This window comes from Castanea sativa, chromosome 4 (assembly GCF_040712315.1).
Source record: "Castanea sativa cultivar Marrone di Chiusa Pesio chromosome 4, ASM4071231v1".
Lineage (NCBI taxonomy): Eukaryota > Viridiplantae > Streptophyta > Magnoliopsida > Fagales > Fagaceae > Castanea > Castanea sativa.
In genome coordinates, this window is record NC_134016.1 from 50,122,456 (window position 1) to 50,141,999 (window position 19,544).

At 30.8% G+C, this 19,544-nt stretch overlaps 2 protein-coding genes across 2 annotated transcripts; both read right to left on the reverse strand.

Annotated features, from left to right (window-relative positions):
• Positions 1-4,857: 4,857 nt before the first annotated feature.
• On the reverse strand, positions 4,858-6,674 carry LOC142633095 (bidirectional sugar transporter N3-like). Its single transcript, XM_075807370.1, has 6 exons — positions 6,632-6,674; positions 6,296-6,332; positions 5,968-6,178; positions 5,699-5,860; positions 5,464-5,583; positions 4,858-5,264 (listed from the first exon to the last, which is right to left on the reverse strand). The coding sequence occupies exons 1-6, from the start codon at positions 6,672-6,674 to the stop codon at positions 4,983-4,985; spliced, it is 855 nt and encodes a 284-aa protein (XP_075663485.1). The 3' UTR covers positions 4,858-4,982.
• Positions 6,675-12,943: 6,269 nt separating this feature from the next.
• LOC142632148 (bidirectional sugar transporter SWEET12-like) lies at positions 12,944-16,574 on the reverse strand. The gene is made up of 6 exons (XM_075806563.1): positions 16,427-16,574; positions 15,531-15,567; positions 15,218-15,428; positions 14,891-15,052; positions 14,215-14,334; positions 12,944-13,445 (listed from the first exon to the last, which is right to left on the reverse strand). The coding sequence occupies exons 1-6, from the start codon at positions 16,470-16,472 to the stop codon at positions 13,173-13,175; spliced, it is 849 nt and encodes a 282-aa protein (XP_075662678.1). The 5' UTR covers positions 16,473-16,574; the 3' UTR covers positions 12,944-13,172.
• Positions 16,575-19,544: the final 2,970 nt, after the last annotated feature.

Consider the following 19,544-nt stretch of genomic DNA (forward strand, 5'->3'; position numbering starts at 1 on the left):
TAATTAAAAATTAAATATAGCTTTGAATTGTCGTTAACGCTAAAGTCTCTAACACTCTATCAATGTACATGAATTAATGATTATTATTTTTTTTTTTGAGAAAGTATGAATTAATGATTAGATGACACTGGCTTAGTGAATTATTATCACCCACATTCTTTTGATTATTAAAGAATAAAAAATCATTACAAAAAAAGTAAGCATATGATGAGCTAGCCAAATTAATCACGAGCCTATTTAAAACACACAAAAAAAGAGAGAGGCAATCATAATCATTTTTCACAAAAGGCATCAAGATTGGATGGTCTAAGCTGAAAAGCAAAGAAATTCACATTTAAGAATTGAGCGTCAATAACGAAAAGAGATCTTATAGAATTCAAGAATTGTGAGAGAATAAGGAGATGTATTATAGAATTACATATATAATATGAGAGAAATGAGGAATTTGTCATATTTATACGATACTAATTGGTCTAAAAGAGCAACCTAGCTTGCAATCTATGCATGTTCACAATTCACGTACCGTCCAAATTGGCTTCAAAAAGTTAGAATCTATTAAAAAGAGTGAAATTGAGAGAAAAACGAAAAGCACTATACATCTAAAAGTAGAGAAATTCTATACAACAATGATTGTAAGCAAAGATATCAGAGACAAAAGAGCATACAATAGAAATCGAAATTCATATCACTTGATTTGAATATATATATTCTTGTCGGTCAAACCTAGCCGCCAATATTGTTGTAGCCAATTGTGTGACTTCAGCTTACACATGTCACATGCTTATGAATCAATTGAGATATTTACTTTATATATTTTTTTTTATCAATTGCATTTTTAGTTGTGTTGACACTTTGAATTATATATTGTAAATTTTATATGTTTTATATTCTAACTTATATCCTCAATTATAAATAGAAGGGTAGACTATGTTTTTTGTCTTTATTCTATATACCATATTTCAATTTGATCATTAACCTTTCAATTATGTTAATTTGGTCCCCAACCTTTTAATACCCTGTTAATTTAGTTCATAATGTTATCCGTTATCTTTTAGATGAAAGTTGATAATGTGTTTAATGGCCAAAATAAAAAATTAGCTTTCTTTGATGTAAAAATAAACTAAAATTCTATTTTGGCTGATTGCTATGTTAACAATTTTCATTTAAGATATAATGATAGAGACGAAATTGAAACTACGCTGAAAGGTTAAAGACCAAATTGATACAATTAAAAATTTAGAGACCAAATTGAAATATAGTGTAAAGAATATGGACCAAATATATAATTTACCCTAAATATAATAAGCATAACACAACTAATTTGTAAGACTAATAATTTATCAAATTAATCATTATGTGTTTTAATATGGTATCAAAGTCACTCAGCTCTCATGACTTTTTTCTTCATCTTCTTGTTCCACGCTATTCACCCAACTTATTCTTCTCCACAAATGGCTCCTATTCCTTCTCTATCAAATGCTCACTCTTGTTTTACCCATCAAGCTTACCAACAAAAGTTACATCTATTGGAAAAACGACTCAACTTATTCTATATATAGAGTTTAAGGTCGTCTTGGCTTTTGCTGATGACTTTAACCCATGTTTCCCTTCTACAATCTCTTGTAGATAAACTAACTATAACTGGCAGGCCTCATTTTACTTAGGACCTTAACATTTGTGTTTTCAAAGGCCTCAAACCTTCTGTGTTTTGGTCACCACCTTATTAGCTACATGGTTTAGACCTATTTCTTTCCTATAACTACACAATCAATCCTTGGTCTTGGCACAACACTATTGATTCTAGTTACTGAGAATGTTAAAAGCTAATATAAAGTTTATTGTAAAAGATTTACAAACTATGTAATAATTTATGAATGTGATTGATGTCATATCAGCAACATAATAAATAAATTATTTAAATTTTATTTGTTAAAATGTTAAATATGTCCGTTTGTAAAACTTATACCCATTGGGTAGAACTTGTTCAAATTGCACTTTTACAAGGTACAACTTTTTTAACTACACCTTTTTAAAATAATTTTTTTATAGGTATGTCAAACAATCCCATTTTCAAAAAGTTTGAAAAAAAAGGTATTCTTTGTTGAGTGATGCTAGGGTTTGTATACATTTTATTACATAAACCTTATAACTTATGTGTTTCTAATCGCAAAAAAGTAATTCAAATATTAATTTATTATGTTGTTTAAGTGGAACTAATCATTTGCCACATTATTAGTTTGTAATTTTTTTTTTTTGGTAGTAATTTGTAGGTTTAGCATTTTCTATTCTCATTGCTGTGTTAGTTAGTTAGTTTGTAAGTTATTTATTTATAAATTTCATATTAGTTTTAACATAATAATTAATATTCCGGATCCAAAAAATCTGCCACCACTGGACTTATTAAGAACTCAGATAGCTTTAAGAAACCATTAAGCACCTACACCAGTTCCACACTGCTAGGTAGCAGAAAAAACATAATGATGTTCATGTGCAAGTTCAGGGAAACAGTGAAAAGCACCATGAAGTTCATGACATATATAGACAGTGTTCAGTGGAAGCACCTGAACCTGAAACAGTGCAGTCAATAGTGTTGAGAGACTAATTACTCAGGCTTTAGCAGACATTAACTCGTGCTTTGCAATTTGCAATTTTCATATTACTCTCTCACCCAAATGCATATACATAATACATGTGCACCTCCATTCTAGTAATACACAAGTGTGAATAGGACCCTACAGGAAACATAGGCATGGGCTACTCTTGGGACAGTTATTTTTGGACTACTTGACTTTACACTGACGTAGTTATTTTCTGGTTTACTTGATCCTACCAGTTGGAGAACAGCTTGGCGTTCAGTGTTAACACAAACGAAATATTAAGTAAAAGCAAAGATGTTGATCGAATCCCTTGCATTGGTGAAGCTTATTTCAGTGATTTCACCTGGTATATTATACATTTCTCTAATATATAAAACATAAAAATAGATTACACGATAAAAAGCAAGTTATGGGGTGGTAACCTCAGATCTTCTTCATAATAATGTAACAATTTTGTATAGGTCAATGAAATAATAATTTTAACCATATAAATGGATTCTTTCCATTTTAAGTGATATCGAAAGGAAGAGGGTTGTTCTTAATTACCTCCCGCAATTAATGGGTGGAAAATAAGAATAATATCTTCTTCCACCTGACCTTATAATTAAAAACTTCTATAATCATTTGTTTAGTACAAAGTAATCTAATATAGGACTTAATAGTTAATAACTTAATATGCACCCTTACATAGCACACTCATACAACTTTTTTTTTTGTTTGGTTCGTAATGCTTACTAAAAGTTTCACTTTTTTTTTTTTTCCCCATAATTGTTAAAGTAATAAATTTTAATTATAATATATCTTTTGGGTCCAACACTAACATACTTATTTTTTATTAGCAGATATTACTTCAACAATTATAAAGAATGATTGTGAAAATTTTAATGTTATAAGACTAATTATTTTTCTTATTCCTTTTCATTTCTTTCCCTCACTATATATACCTGCCCAGCTGGTACCACTGAACATTGATTTGGTGGGCCATTTAGATATGAAATTCTCCATTATTTTGGATTTGTTGTAGCTGCTGTGTAATACTTTTCATTTGTAATTCCACCAAGGACAACAAAGTATCAATTCAAAACATTCAGTCATGATATCCAGATATATATTTTTTTCTTTTCTCTAAATAGAGTAACTTAGAAATTGAAAAGTATCACAAGTGGGTTAGCCAAAAAAATAAAAACGTCAAGAAACTTTTTTTGTTGCTTTTGCGGTCCTACGTACGTTTCTTTCGACCTGATGAGTTTAAATATTTGGGATATAGAAATTTAGTAATTTTAGTGCGTGCAAGCTTTACGTACTATTTCAAGTAGTGTGCGTGAACCTAAACTATTGCATGCATCTTTGGCATTTATTATACCCTTGCATCTCGGGTTTTAAGGTCGACTAACTATAAAAGAGGCAGCCTATATATGTCCAACAGTTCAGGTACTATGAGAGCAATTTGGTCGTGAAAGTGAACAACAAAGTGGGTCAAGTAGTGAATACTTACAGTTAGCTTTTATATATATATATATACACACACATGCACGCGCTTGTTTGAGAATATGGATTTTAGTTAGTTCAGTAAAGTTTATTTTCGTCACGTCAAATACAAAATTTGGTCTGAAGGGTAAACTTTAAGTATAATCCTTTACATATTATACTTAAGGAAGAAGGGTAAACTTATGTATAATTCTTTACATATTATATTTTAAAGTTTTCAAATAATGTAGTTGTGTTAATTATTAAATCATATGGTTAAATTTAATTATTTAAAAATAAGAAAATATTATTTTTGATATGTTTCATTGATCAATCCTAAGATGTTTAGGAAATTGTACATAGAAAGGTTTGACCTCATGGGAAATAACAATTATTATTTGACTGTGAAATTAAAGCCAAAGTTGGCATTCAACTCATTGCTAAATTTACTTGGAATGCTCCCCTCTTTTTCTGAGAAGGCACAGAAAGTTAATTAATATAGGATGACATATATGCAATAATGGAGCTTTGGAATTCATGTATGTGAAAACTATATAAATAATTGCATGGCCTTTCACCTCATAGACATGACAAGTAGTACTGCTTAGGATAAAGTAATTAAGGTCAACAAATTAGCTAGCTTTTTTGCATTGCATTAGCTTGATAAAAGACAAATAAAATTACAGAGAGAGACCCTTGCTTTCCTTGGAGACTTACGAGTACTTTCCACTTGATCTTGAAGATCGAGAATGAGTGACATACTAAGACACTGATTAAATGACTAAAACCCTACACACTGCAACATGCAAACTAAACTTTAGAAACACATACTGTCATTAGACCAATACCATGGCTAGCTAGCAAACTAAGTACAATAATATTAAAACCACACGTACGTCCCCATGAAAAGGCTAAGGGTTAACAGCTAGCTGACTGATCATCCTTGCGTTTATTGGTTTCTTCTGCTTTTTCCTTCTCACTTATATCTCCATTTGCATGGTCATTTCCATTAACATTTATAAGTGCAGCTACAGGATTCAGTTCTGGACACCCAATTGTGCCTAGCTTAACTACATCAATGATGTGCTCAGATAATTGTTGCAGCTTCGGCTCCTCCAGAATCATCTTTTTGGCATTCTTGTAAAATAAGTAGAGGCTCATCTGAAATATGCCGAAGATAAATCCCACAGTATTTGGAAGCTTTTGATTATGCAAAAAAAAAAAAAAAAAGATGTTAATAACGATAAAAAAAAAACAACGAAGGATAATACTAAAGTTACTATCAATTTCACTACAAGATATTTATAAACTGACTTAAAATTTACACTTAAGTTTGTAAAATCTATATAATAAAATTTGTGAATTGACGAGTATATTTGGAGGTTTGTAATGCGCTTACAGCAATGTAATAGTCCTTGAGAAGAAAGCCATAAAAGAACCACATCACTGCACCTAAGGTAAGGAAGAAAGATAAGGGAAATGGCATGTACTCCACGCTCTTGGTTCTTATGACTTGCCTCTGCAGAATAAATGATAGTTGTAAATACATGAGTCATTTTTTACAAAAATAAGATAGGTCCAAGAAAAAACTTTATACAGCAAAGGAAACATATATTCTTTGAAGTAAAGCTCACCATGATACAAAGTGGGGCAGCAAATACACATAGGTTGAATACCAAACAAATCCATCCAATAATTTGTAAACGCTGGGAGCCTTTTGCCAGGAAGAGAGTAAGTAGAAGCATGAGGCCAAACCCCAAAACGTTTAACAGAAGTAAAAGCTTCAGAGTCAGGATCTGAAAGATTAGACCATTATTCAATTAGAATACAAATATATTTTGATAATTAAAGAAGAAACTTAATAACTTAGTAGGATAAAGTTGTGAAATCTATATTTTTATACCCTGGCATTCTTGGTTGCATAAAATAAGAAGACACCGAGGTAGATTGTTTCGATTATGCAGCCAACTGCGTTTATGGTGATGAGAAGCTTTGCATCCATCTTAATCAATGCATAATAGATCCACAGCATTGAACTGAAGAGTGCTACCACATATGGAAGTGATTGAAATCCTGCAGTAGATTTCTTCTTGTATATTTGATAAAATGTTGGCCTGCAACGAAAACCAAAACATTGAATCATATATTTACACAATTTTCTCATTGATTAGTCACCTTTGAGTTGGAAAGAAAAAAAAAACAAAAAAACAGTGAGCTAACGCAGCACTTACAGTGGAGCTAGGAAGACCATAAATGAAATGACGTTGCCTGCAACAATAAGAAAACATGAATAACAAAGTATGTTATTAGTTCTTTGAAGAATTTGCATAGTCATATATCACCTTCCTAGCTACAACTTCAAATACCAAATAGTTAGGAGAGAATTTTTGAAATATGGATGTCATGAGTAATGCATGTCCATTAAATTACTTAACGGACTAAAAAAATGGTGCATGCACTAAGTTGCATTGAAGTAAATGATGTTAGAATATCCAAGATAATGTTTTCAAGCAAATAAATTTAAATTTTCTAGCACATACATACAATTACAGTTTGTGACTACGTACCTAGAAGCCCAAAAGCAAAAGTCAAAGTTTGGTGAGGGGCCATTTTTCAAACACAAACTAAAAATCCTCCTTAACTACAATTGCCTAAAGACCTTTGAGACTCTCTCTATCTCTCAATAGCTGAAGTATTCTAGAAAATACTTAGCTGCTATCTACTAACTCTCAATTGACAATGGTACGAGTTTACAAGGTGTGGGCGAGAGTGAATTTATAGTGAGTAGGGAATGGTCAAGTTGCAACTTGAGTGGATCAGTCAAGTTGCATGTGTGAAGCATCATGTAACTTTCGGCTTTTTGTCTATTTGTTAAGTCCAAATTGTAGCCCATTGAGCCTCACTCAGTTTCCTTTTATCTAACAAAACTATAGAGTAGCTAAATTAAGTTATAATCTTTTTAATTTTTAGGGTCTGTTTGAATACCGTTTATTTTGCTAAAACTGAAAACTTATTACTGAAAATACTGTAGATAAAGGTAAAAGTTAGTTGAAATAGTACAGTAGAGCCCATAAAAAGTACTAAAAAGTGCAATAAGGCCTATAAATAGTGGCAAAAATAATCTGAATAGTGAAATAATTTCATTTATAATCTGTATCCAAACGGAGGCTTAGTATGCAAACATATGCCATTGGTCCCACTTAAGTCCTTTATGATGGGTCAATTAAGTGGTTTTGGAGGTTTCCAGTGAAGTTCTAACTAGGAGCTTATTAAGCTCTCGAAGCTTCCATGCATGAAATGTATCATGGTGCAGCTTTACTTCATCTAAGAATATTTATATGGTGACAAGGTAAAAAAGACTCCATTTAACAACCCAAATGACAGTAATAACTTTGCAATGACCAAAAGGTTTCATATGTTATCAAATGTTTCAACAAAATTCTCATATTAATTCTATAACAATGACTAGAAGAGAGATTAGATTATAGTATTATACTCTAAATGGGTAAGCACTACGAACTTATTACACACAGCTTTAACTTGTAGTTATTAATGGTTTTTTTTGTTTTTGTTTTTTGGAGTTGGTTATATCTGTGTGAAGTGATGTTTGGCTTATAACTACTACAAACTTATTATCTGTCTTACAAATTGATTTGAGGGAATTCCTTAAAGATGAAAAAACCCAATACATTGGAGCTACTTTTTATGGACAATTGCACCATTTTCAATCAAAAGTTCACATTTTAATTAACTTTTGTCCCTTTTACTAACTCTTTCTTAACTAATGTCTAATGGTCACATTAACAAAAAATTAATACTAAAGACATAAAAATTTCACAATAGTTGAACTGACAAGTTTTTGCTGGTTTTTATCTGAACTTATCATTGTTATTATTTTTTTTACTTACCAATAATAATCGATCATATCAATCAACCGCATGTATAATTTTTTGTGTCCATGTATTTTCTCTTAACAAAAGCCCTAGTATTTTCTTTTCGATAGGTTTAGAGGCACAACAAATTTCCAATTGTTAAAGTAGCAAGTTATTATTGGTAGATAAAAAAATAATATTAATGATAAGACTATATGAGAATTAGTATAAAAAACTTGTTAAGTTTTAACTGGCGTAGAAAATGTAATAAAAGTATTGTATCCGTAGCATTGCCCTTTTCCTTTTCATGGGTGATATGTTAGTAGCTGCAATCCTAACGTTTCTTATTTCATAGAAAGAAAAATAATCTTCCATTCCACATAGTATGTTTTGTTTTACAAAAGCACGCAGTATTATGCAAAAGAAACATCCCCTTCATAAAAAGTATTTCATTCTGTCATTCTTAAAAAGCAAAATAAGAGATGAAGATATATACAAGGTGGGGCCTATATTAAAATGACATACTCTCTTGTACAGATATACGAGACAAGTTTTAAGACTTACTCTCCCCATGGAGAGTCCCCTTAATAAGCTTTTTGATGTGTAATCGCACTTGATGGGGATTGAGCTAGTCATTTTTACTGATTTGGCATAAAAAAACAATCAAGTTGTGAGTTAGAGCTAGGCGCAACATCATGATGAAAGATGCATGTACACTAGTGTCTTTGCTGTCCAGCCAAGAAATACCTTTTCTTTGTTGACCAACCGCGTGCTACATCTACTAGGTTCTGTTATTCTGTCTATGTATTAGTTTTCCGTGTACTCCTAGTTTTGGAATCTCATAGCCACTTCCCACTCACATGCTCACAATTATTTCATGTCTACCCAAATTGTGTGTACGAGTTAAGGGGGTGTTTCCTATAGAGAGCCTAACATTCTTTTTAAAGCATTTAGCAAAAGTAAGCTGTATAATACCATTTTAATCTATCCATTATTTCTCTTGAAATTTTCAGGGCTAGCTAGAAACAAGCTTTACATGCATGCTTACAATTATTTCATCTCTTCCTTAGTGGTGTAGGAGCGAAGGGGATGTTTTCCTATAGAGAGACTAACATCTTTTAAAACCATTTAGCAAAAGAGTGCATAATAGATACCATTTTAATCCATTGATTCTCTTTGATAGTTTCAGGGGCTAGCTAAAAACAAGATTGACATGCAAGGGCTTCACTGAAGAGTGAAGACAGCTATAAATGTTTTACAGTATTTTTCTTTCGGTGCATGTGTTTTTCAGTGGGGTTTATTGGTGACATTCGTAAACCTACTTGACATCAATATAGTATTTTCCATTGGAATTGGTAACAGTTCTTTAAAAACTTTGACATCACTGATTCACTTGCTCTATATTTCAGAGATGGAAATAATCTTGAAAACTTCAATAGGGCCCATCAACAGCAAAAGAGCCCCATAAAAGGCACTTTCTTTGGGGGGTTCGAGCCTTGGGGGCGAATTTCGAAATGCTTGAACTTAACAAAGCTATAAATTATTTTCAGGTTTTTTTGTGTGTTGGTGGGTTTAACGGTGACATTCATTTATAAACTAGCTGACAATATTATTGTTTTTCCCATTGGAAATGATGATAATTCTTTAAACTTTGTCATTGAGCAAAAAAAAAAAAAAAAAAAAAAAGAGAGAGAGAGAGAGAGAGAGAGAGAGAGAGAGAGAGAGAGAGAGAGAAAAAGAGAGAAAAGAAAAGAAAGAGAAGTTATAAACTAGGACATATATGTGTGTCGAAAGGTTGATTTGTACCCTAAGAGAGATGGGCAGGTTAAGAGTATAGGATTAAATTAAGGTTCCTTAAGAGTTAAGATGATGAATAAGCATTTTGGTTTCAATTTTCTTTTTAATACAATGAGGCCATGACAATAAAAAAGGAAAAAGGAAACTCTATAAAGGTTCCCTTACATTGAAATTATTACATTTGAAACAGGAAATCTTTTTTTTTAATGGTAGAGTTGCATCTTAGAATCAATATGTTCCTATACCATTCAAAAAACAAAACTTGATCAGAATAATTAATAGAAAAAGGTTACTGTAAAAGGGAGAATCATTCTCTAGCTAGAGTACTGTGTTAGTGCACTAAGGAATAATTTATGATTATTCTATTTTTTCATATTACTTTGTTTCCTTATAACAAATAAGGAATAATTAACATTGCGTCAAGTTTTGTCCCTTGGTGAAGGGAAAGTCAGATGGAGGAGGGCTTCCACTAATAAGTGCTTTATGCTGTAATTTTTGGTTAATATTACACTAACCAATTCTTTTTTAGTAACCCTAGTAGTTCTTCAATTCCACTTTTTGATTATATACGTTACTTAATTTTTTCCTGTTAAATATCAAGAGATCATAGTAAAATACAATTACTAAATTTAATATCGTTTTATTGGATATATATCCAACACATGTGTTGGATATATGTTTTCTTCATATATACTTGTCAAATATCAAAGATAATCAAAAGACTGTCTTATATGTGCAATAATAATTAGTTGATATTCGGATATATTTTATAATTGTTTAGGATAAATTAAAATTTTCATCTTAGTGATTTGGTCTTATCCACAATTTAGTTCATAAATTTTTAATTGTTACATTTAACCTACCAAAAACTTATGTTATTAGAAAATGATTAATTTTATCATTTAGCCATTATTATAACATTATTCCTCATGTGTTGAGCTAAATTCCTCTTAATAAGTGAAACTATGCTCTGTTACTAGGATGATTACCATTTATCTCAAAAGTTTGAATTATTAGGAACAATGAATTTAATTATTTAACCATTATATTCAAATTTATTGTATATTTCAATTTATAGAACGTAATTAAATAATGCGTTAGTCTTTGATGGAAAATACCATAGGATAATGTTTAATTTGTTACAAAGCTAAAATGTATGGGTTAATTGTTCAAATTAAAATTTCAAGAATGAAATTGCTACTTTCATTAATGGCTGAACTATGTAAAAACTCTCAATTATTTTTTACAAACCATTAATAGTTTTTAGTATTTTTAATAGAGATATTCAGAGTTCAAATCCTTTAACCTCTATTGTATTATAAAAAAAATAGAAAAAATTGTTATCGTTGCTTGATCATCTTGACTCAGCACCATTCTTAAGATTACATCTTGGCCCTAAAACTACGAAGTTCTAAGGGACTATTTTTTCTACTGCATGCACTCAAGTAGTTCTCCAACTATTTTGTTTTTGGTCTACAGATAAACAACACAATTCATGGAGGCCATGATATGGGTCATATGCGAATATCTTGGAATTTTTTTTTGGGAGAATCTCATGGAATTTAATAGTACATTCGAAATTTTCTATTATTATTTTGACGTAAGATTGGTTTCTTTCCAGTTTCCACTACTGTAGTCATGTACGGAGATTATTGTCTGCTAGTATAGAAACTTTGCGCAAGACTGATGGAATTTAAAATTTATATCCATGACATGATATATATTTTGAATTTATTAGGTTTATTATGATCTATTCATGGAAAATTAATACAGTAACAATGAAAGAAGCACATAGTTGGAGATGATAAACTGTATGGTCGAATTGAGAACACGTGCATAATTAGGATGAATATGCCTTTTCTTCTAAAAAAAAGGATGAATATGCTTTTCAGGCATTTTAAGTTTTGATTTTTATGAGAGCTTTTCAGGCTTTTATTATTAGTATTTTCCCTTGATGGAGTCATTATGTTGGTTCTATATGGCACTAGCTAAGAGCAATTGCAACAGTAGAGCTAAATACCTATATAGCTATTTTAGCTCCACTTAAATACAAAAAATCCTCCTGCAGCAATAGAGGTAAAACAAAAAAATTTAGATAAAGCGCTATAGTGCTCATGTATCAATACATGAGCACTGTAGCTGAGAGCTATAAATTTTTTTTTTTATTCACCTTTCCGATTAAATTGTAGTTGAATATTTTTTTTGATAGTGAGATATATTATTTTATTGTAGCAGATATATTATTTTATTGTGATGTTTATATTATTTTATTGTGTTGAAAGTTAAAATAGATCCACTGCTGTAACATGTTTTGTAAAATGAGTAGGTAAAATAGATAAAGTAACTTTTTGTAGAGCTAAATTGCTAAAATTTTAGCTCCACTGCTGTGGATGCTCTAACTAGCTACTTAATTTGTAAACTTAATTGATTCTCTAAAAAATAAAAATTGTAAACTTGATTGTGTTTTTTAGTTCACTTAACTAACTTGACTAATACGGTTTATTGGTTCTCAAAAAAAGGAAGAAAAATACTAATAATTTTTTTTGAGTAACTAATAAAGTTTTCTATTACTAAATAAGCGAGTTTTTTTTTTTTTGAGAATGATTAAATGAGCGAGTTGAAATCAAATATTGTCTATATAAAAAATAAATCTATTAATGTCTTAATTCAATGATAAATAATAATTATAAATTAAGATTATAAGTTCTTATTGTACTTATGAATTTTTTTAATATAATGAAGTGATATCCTAATATTTGGCTAGATTATTCTACTCTATGCCCATAAGACATCCCAAAAATCCTATAGATTGATTGTATGGTGGATTAAATATACAATTTTTAGATCTATGTCATGTCTTAAACTAATGAATCCACCTTTCGAGTCCCAGTGGAAGTATCATACTTATAAAGTTTAAGTACAAGTATTGCTGCATAATTATTAATCCACTCTACTATAATATATACTACTTTCGTCCCAATTTGTTGATCTATTTAGAACATTCAACTTTTTAAAGAACATCATTTAAAATGTTATTTTTTAGTTAAAAATATTCAAATTACCAAAACTACTCATATTAATTTAAACTCTAGCGAAATAATACTATTCACTTTTTAAATGAAGTAAAGCATAAATTTAAAATTTTACTTATTAATTTTTCAAAAATGATTATATTTTGAAATATCTCAAAATAAAATAGAAGACCGACAATTTAAGATGAAGGAAGGAAGTAGTATTATAAGCCGTCACGTTTCGTTTTTTGAACATTACATAGTCCACGGGATTATACAAACATAGAGAAACACCTGAAGATTAAATAACACCGACCATTATGTACACCGTCTTCTCTAGTACACATTCTTCTACTTGAGAGAGAGAGAGAGAGAGGTACAAGCAAACCAAACACAGCTTGGAGATGGGTTTGGTACAAGTCGAGTAATTAAACTTCACACTTAACAGATGACTGTCCTTGGTTGGAGGCTTCCATGGTTTTCACATCTTGTTCTTTTTGTTCATGCTCAATTTGAGTGTCACTCCCTTTTTCATCTGAATTGGGCTGAGAGCACACTTTTGTCTCATACATGCTCAGGTTTACAATATCAGCTTTGCTTTCTGATAGCTTTTCATCGTCTACAACTGTCTTGTAATTCTTGTAGACCATATAAAGTACCATCTGAAGCACCCCAAAGATGAAACCCAATATGTTTGGAAGCTGTAAAGAAAAGGGACAGAATATTATTAAGGACTTGCCTTGGTGTATTGGATTTTACTTAAAATATTATAGTTTATTTTCAAGATCTCTATCATATATATGTGCATTTTTTTAGTTGTACTTATGAACAAAATATTTATTTTTTTAACCAAAACAAAACAATAAAAATAATTTTATTATCCCCACGCACTTTAAGAAAAGTATCTTTTGGAATAGGCATTTCTATAAAATTCTGAGTTTTCCAAATTAATTTCACTATTTTAGAAAAAACATTTACAGTATGAGAATATGATCACAACTCAAAAAAGAAGTTGATGAGACATCACTTTCTATTACCTTTTTGATGTGGTAAAATTTTTTGATAAAACAAAGCTATTGTCACAGTTAACGTTTTGAATCTTTTGATTGCTTTTATTAACATAGAAAGCAAAACAATTCGTATGTATGTTATATATACAAATGAAAATACAGAAATATATATAAACACATATACACCACACACACACACAAATATAAAACACTATATCAGCGGCCAACAAGTATTAGTGGATTCACTCTAATGTTATGAGCAAAAGAGGTATAGAGTTTTTCTTTTTGCTTAAACTATAACAACTTTTGTTAACGGCGGAAAATTTCATTAATATTTTATAGTATTTAGAAGGAATTCAGGAATCCCAGAAAGATGTTTCTCCTGTTTATTAATTCAGGACCTTCTCTCTCTCTCTCTCTCTCTCTCTCTCTGGCTGTGAGGCTGAGATCGAGAACTTACCCCAACATACAAATCCTTCTGTAGTACACCATATAAAAACCACATGATTGCGCTGAGTGTGAGAAAAAGTGATAAATAAAATGGCATGAACTCTACGCTCTTCGTGCGTATGACCACCCTCTACAAAAGTAGTAAAATCATGCATGGATATAGTTAAACATAAGTAAAAAATATAAGCAATAAATCAAACGATATAACATTTTTTCATAACTTTTAAGATGGTAATTGGTAGAATTATTTGAGATGAGATTTTGTAGTTTTTTGAAATACGTGAGTGAAAAAGTGTGTGAAAATATGTGTAATATTGTTTAAAATGTAAAAATGTGAGTTTGGAATGGGGTGCCAAACAAGCCCTTAGAGTCATGCTAACGAGTATCCTTAGGATATTGGTTAACAATTTATTTTAAAAAAGTTTTGATACTATTTTTATGAGAAATAAAAAAAGTTTTTTTCATAAAAATTTTCTTTAAATAGATTATTAACCAATACCCTAAGAGCATTTATTAACATTTCTTAACTATTAATATGACTTGGTATAATTAGTGTATAATAAAAGTACTATCGATAATAAGTCGTGTAAAAGTTATGTTAGACTAATTATAACGGGTCATAAAGTTGTGTCCTTTGTATTGTTCAAATATAAATTAGATAAGAAAGAGTAGGATTAGGTCCGTACCATGATGCTTAGAGGTGCTGCAAAGACGGACACGGAAAAAGCTACACAAACCCAACCAAGAACTCGGACACGGGTGTCTCCTTGAGCTAAGAAGTGTGAGAGAAGAAGAATCGAGCAAAATCCCCCGAAGTTCATCAGAAGAAGAAGCCTCAACGTGAACATCTATGATCCCAAGTCCAAAATTTTTTGTTAGTGCATTATTTGAGAAATAGGTCACTGCAGCATGAAAGGGAAATATATGGTTCTAATTGTAACAAATGTACGTACCAAAAAACAATAATAATAAATACAGAGAGAGACAGAGAGAGACAGAGTTTTATTAAGTACCCTGGCTTGCTTTGGGGCATAAACGATGTAAATGGCAATGTAAATAGTTTCCACAACACAACCGACTGTGTTTGCAGTAATAAGAAGGATTTCATTAGATTTAAGTGATGCATAGTATAACCAAAGCATGGCACTGAATAGTGCAACCACATATGGAACTGACTGAAATCCTTCTGTTGATTTCTTCTTACAAACCCTAACAAAGGTTGGTCTGCAATAGATTTGGAAGATTTATTGTAATTAGTACTTCATTACACTGAGGCTAAAAACTTGTAAAAAATAAAAAGAGAGAGAGAGAGAGCAAGAAACTTACACTGGGGCTAGAAAAACCACGAAGGATATAATGTTACCTGTAAAATTGACATTAAAGAGAGAAATTTAGCTCTTCTAGCTTCTTGCATCAAGAAAATGTAAGCTTTTAAAATATACATGCACCTGTAATAGTGGCGGAGCTAAGATTTTAATCTAAAGGGGGCAAAATTAAAAGATAATATTAAAAGTGAAATTTATCTAAAAAACATTAATCAACAATAATAACAAAATAAATAAACAATTGTAAGCAAATATGAATATATTTCATATTATTAAAATAAATAAACAAAAACAACCGATTCATAGCTACTAAAAAATTTACAAACTGATGGAGTAAAAATATGATTAGTGTTACTTAAAAAATATAATGAATAAATGTTTGAAATTATTTTTTCTGATTGGTGACATGCAAATTTGTAAGACATAAGTAGTAAAATTTGTAATATTTCTAATATCATTCAAAAATAAAATACTGTGAAAAATATCATAAATAGTAAAAATTGTGTAAATAATGATATAAAAAAAATAGTGAAATAGAAGCAAGTTGCACGTAGACAAGACAAAAACAATAATTTGGTCACTTTCAACAAGTAGATTTTTTTTTTCCCCTCCATGTGACTACTAATACAAAAAAAAAAAAAAAAAAGGAGTAGGGGGGCAGGTGCCCCTCTCGCCCCCTTTGGCTCCGCCAGTGACTTGTAAGGAATAAATTTAATTATTTAACCATTATTCTAATATAAAATTATGTTATATATTAGACGTTAAAACTCTCTAAGTTTACGTATACATTTTCATACTTGAAATATTTTTGCTTTTGTTACGTGAGACAACTTGAAAAGAAAAAAAGCAGAGGAATAAGAGAGAGAATATTGATAGAATTTAAGCATAGCTATATACCGAGAATGCCAAACGTAAAGACCAAGGGACTGTGAGTGGAAACCATCTCTATCTCTTTTGGTTAAAACTTTCTCTTTCTTTGTGTCAAACACAAAATTGAAAACTGAAGGAGCAAGGTTTGAAAGGGAAGCCCTAGCCCTAGCTTTCTTTGACTCAAACTTTGCTATATACCTATATACAGTTGTTCCTCATATTTATAGAGGTAGTAGTTCATGTCATTGCATGAAGAGTAGCGATCAATGAATCATCACTTAGGTGGCCATAGTACCAAAAAGCCATGCACCCAACAATCAACATGTGCCAACTCAACGCAATAAATTAGTTTGTACATACCTAAAAGTGTTTTCTACTCTTATGAATGCCCTCCTTTCATGTCACCATCCCAATGTACTTAGATATTCATAATATCTTATCTTTTTTTTCACAATTATTGGAATGGTAAGTTATAACTACATCACGTTTATATAGACCAAATAACTGACAATTAAGGCTAAGTTTGGATACGGATGAAAAAGTTAGCGTATGCGACTTCAGCGTTTTTTTTTTTTTTTTTTTTTTTCCTTCTGCTGCACACATTTCATAGGGGACAAGGCTACTGTTCATGTTACTGTGCATGAACAGTAGCCACATTTTGTTGACTTTCAGCATATTTGTGGGTCCCGTGTACTGTTCATGAGACCCACAAACTTCACTTTACAGATTTTTTTTATTAAAAATGGGTCTCACGGTACTATTCACACATTTAAAAATTATTTTACTACAGTGTTTTCAGTTTTCAGCAATAAGTTCTATCCAAACGGACCCTTAAGTCTAATATCAGTTTCTCAAAAAAAAAAGAGAGTATAATATCATTTTTTATTAGTTCTATTCCATAGTGAGAAAGACTGAAAACTTTTTGTCCCTATACCAACTATTCTCACAAACCATTTAGCAATACTTTCATCGTGTACAACAAAACCCAACATCGCCACTTAATGACCTATAATTGCACAAATGTTTTATACAGTGGCAATGTTCAGCTTATGACGCGTACGTAAGTCTAATATCAGTTTCTCAAAAAAAAAAGAAAAAAAAAGAGAGTATAATATCATTTTTTATTAGTTCTATTCCATAGTGAGAAAGACTGAAAACTTTTTGTCCCTATACCAACTATTCTCACAAACCATTTAGCAATACTTTCATCATGTACAACAAAACCCAACATCGCCACTTAATGACCTATAATTGCAAAAATGTTTTATACAGTGGCAATGTTCAGCTTATGACGCGTACGTAACAATAGGTAGTCAAGATGCACTATTGCAAAGATAACCTTATTTTTTTCCAGTTAAGCTTGTTTATTTGGCTGATATATATATTATCAATGTTATTGCGCTCTATCTCATATAGCTTTTGACTGTCACGCGTGAACAGGGGATTCAAAGTCTTGTTCTTGTTGTTCCAAGTGGATCCATTCGATGCAGTGACAATTATGTGTATCTACCTCTTCGTTAAGAATAGTGGAAAACCCTATCCCACTCAATTGTTTTTTTAATTCTTTTTTTGATTGAATGTAGAAAAATTGTAAAAGAAAAAGTGAGAAATATTATATTGAGTTTGCGAATGCATTTCGTTATTAATTAGTAGGTAAAGATGAGGGTTAAAATAAATTTGGGCACCTGAGAGGATAAGATCTGCTAAATAAATACCACTTATGATTCGAAATAATTAAGATTAGCAAAGCCGATCCCAAATCATTAGTATAATAATTTTTTTTGAGAAGACCATTAGTATAATTATAATGCATTAAATTTAAAAATATATAATGTGAGATATTTTCATCACAATATCTTAGAAGATTGACAATGATCTCTGCACGTGTCTTTTATGCATAAGTTTGGAGATTCGCGATGTGGTATTAGCACTTAAAGGCTTCTTGATTAACTTTTAGTGAGTCCAATTAATTTACAGTAGGAAATTAACACGAAATTTTCAAATATGTGAGAAACAAGATAGAGAAAATACACGTCAAAGAAAAATAATTATAAACACAAGACAGTAGTTACATAGTTCGGCAATTTGCCTACATCTATGAAGTTGTAGAGATTTCACTATTATTAGGGAAAAATATAAAGTGCGGCAATACAGTTTTTTTTCTCTCTAAAAAACAACATCAAGAAACCCTAATTACCAAAAACAACGGTTTCTATATCTTGTGCATAGGATTCACAATAAGTTACAAAACGGGCCAATTTTTTTTTTCCAGTGGGCCTATCGGCATAAGTCTCCACTCCATAAATTAAGTCTCTGAAAATTTCCCATTAAAAATCACGTAACATTATTTCGAGTTGGGTTGTCATCTGAATCAAACACAACTAAGCTCCACAAAATCCAACATTGACCAAGTTTAACTAATTTGCCACTTAACCCATATTTATGTTGTGATTTGAATGCATTATGATTAATTATTAATGATGCCAATTGACCAAATTTAACTTTGCTAGGTATTTAACCTATTTTTAGGTTGTGGTAACCATACAATAACGAAACTTTTCATTATGATTAATCATTAATGAGCCTAATAGACCAAACTTAACTTTGCTACTTAACTTATGTTTAGGTTGTGGTAAGTGGTAACTACAGTAACGAAACTATTCATATAGCTAGTATAATAATTTTAGGTTGTGGCAACTACAAAAAGGAAACTTTTCATCTATAATATTGCAACTAGTTCAGATTTGTGGAGGCTAGAGGCTCAACGTTTTGTACCTTACCTTTCTAAATTCTTTGCCTAATTGAATTTGAAAAGTCCATATCAACAACTAAATGTACGTGGCCTAGTTTGCAAATCAATGCAACTTCATAATGCATGGTAGGTGTGAATGATTAATGAGAATAGTCGTATAAGGGTCCTATCTTTTTTTTGGTGGTGTATGACCTGATGATTCAAAGTTATTGTCCCTAATTAATAATCTTTTCTATAGCAGTAGATCAGTCCAATCGGACAGATGTATATAACAAATAATTGTTTTCCTTTGTGATTACGCAACTATCTCTCACATTTTGATGTTCACAATGCTGCCTGACCTAGATACGCTAAGGGGGATTCAGTACTTTATTGGGAAGAAAAATCGTAGAA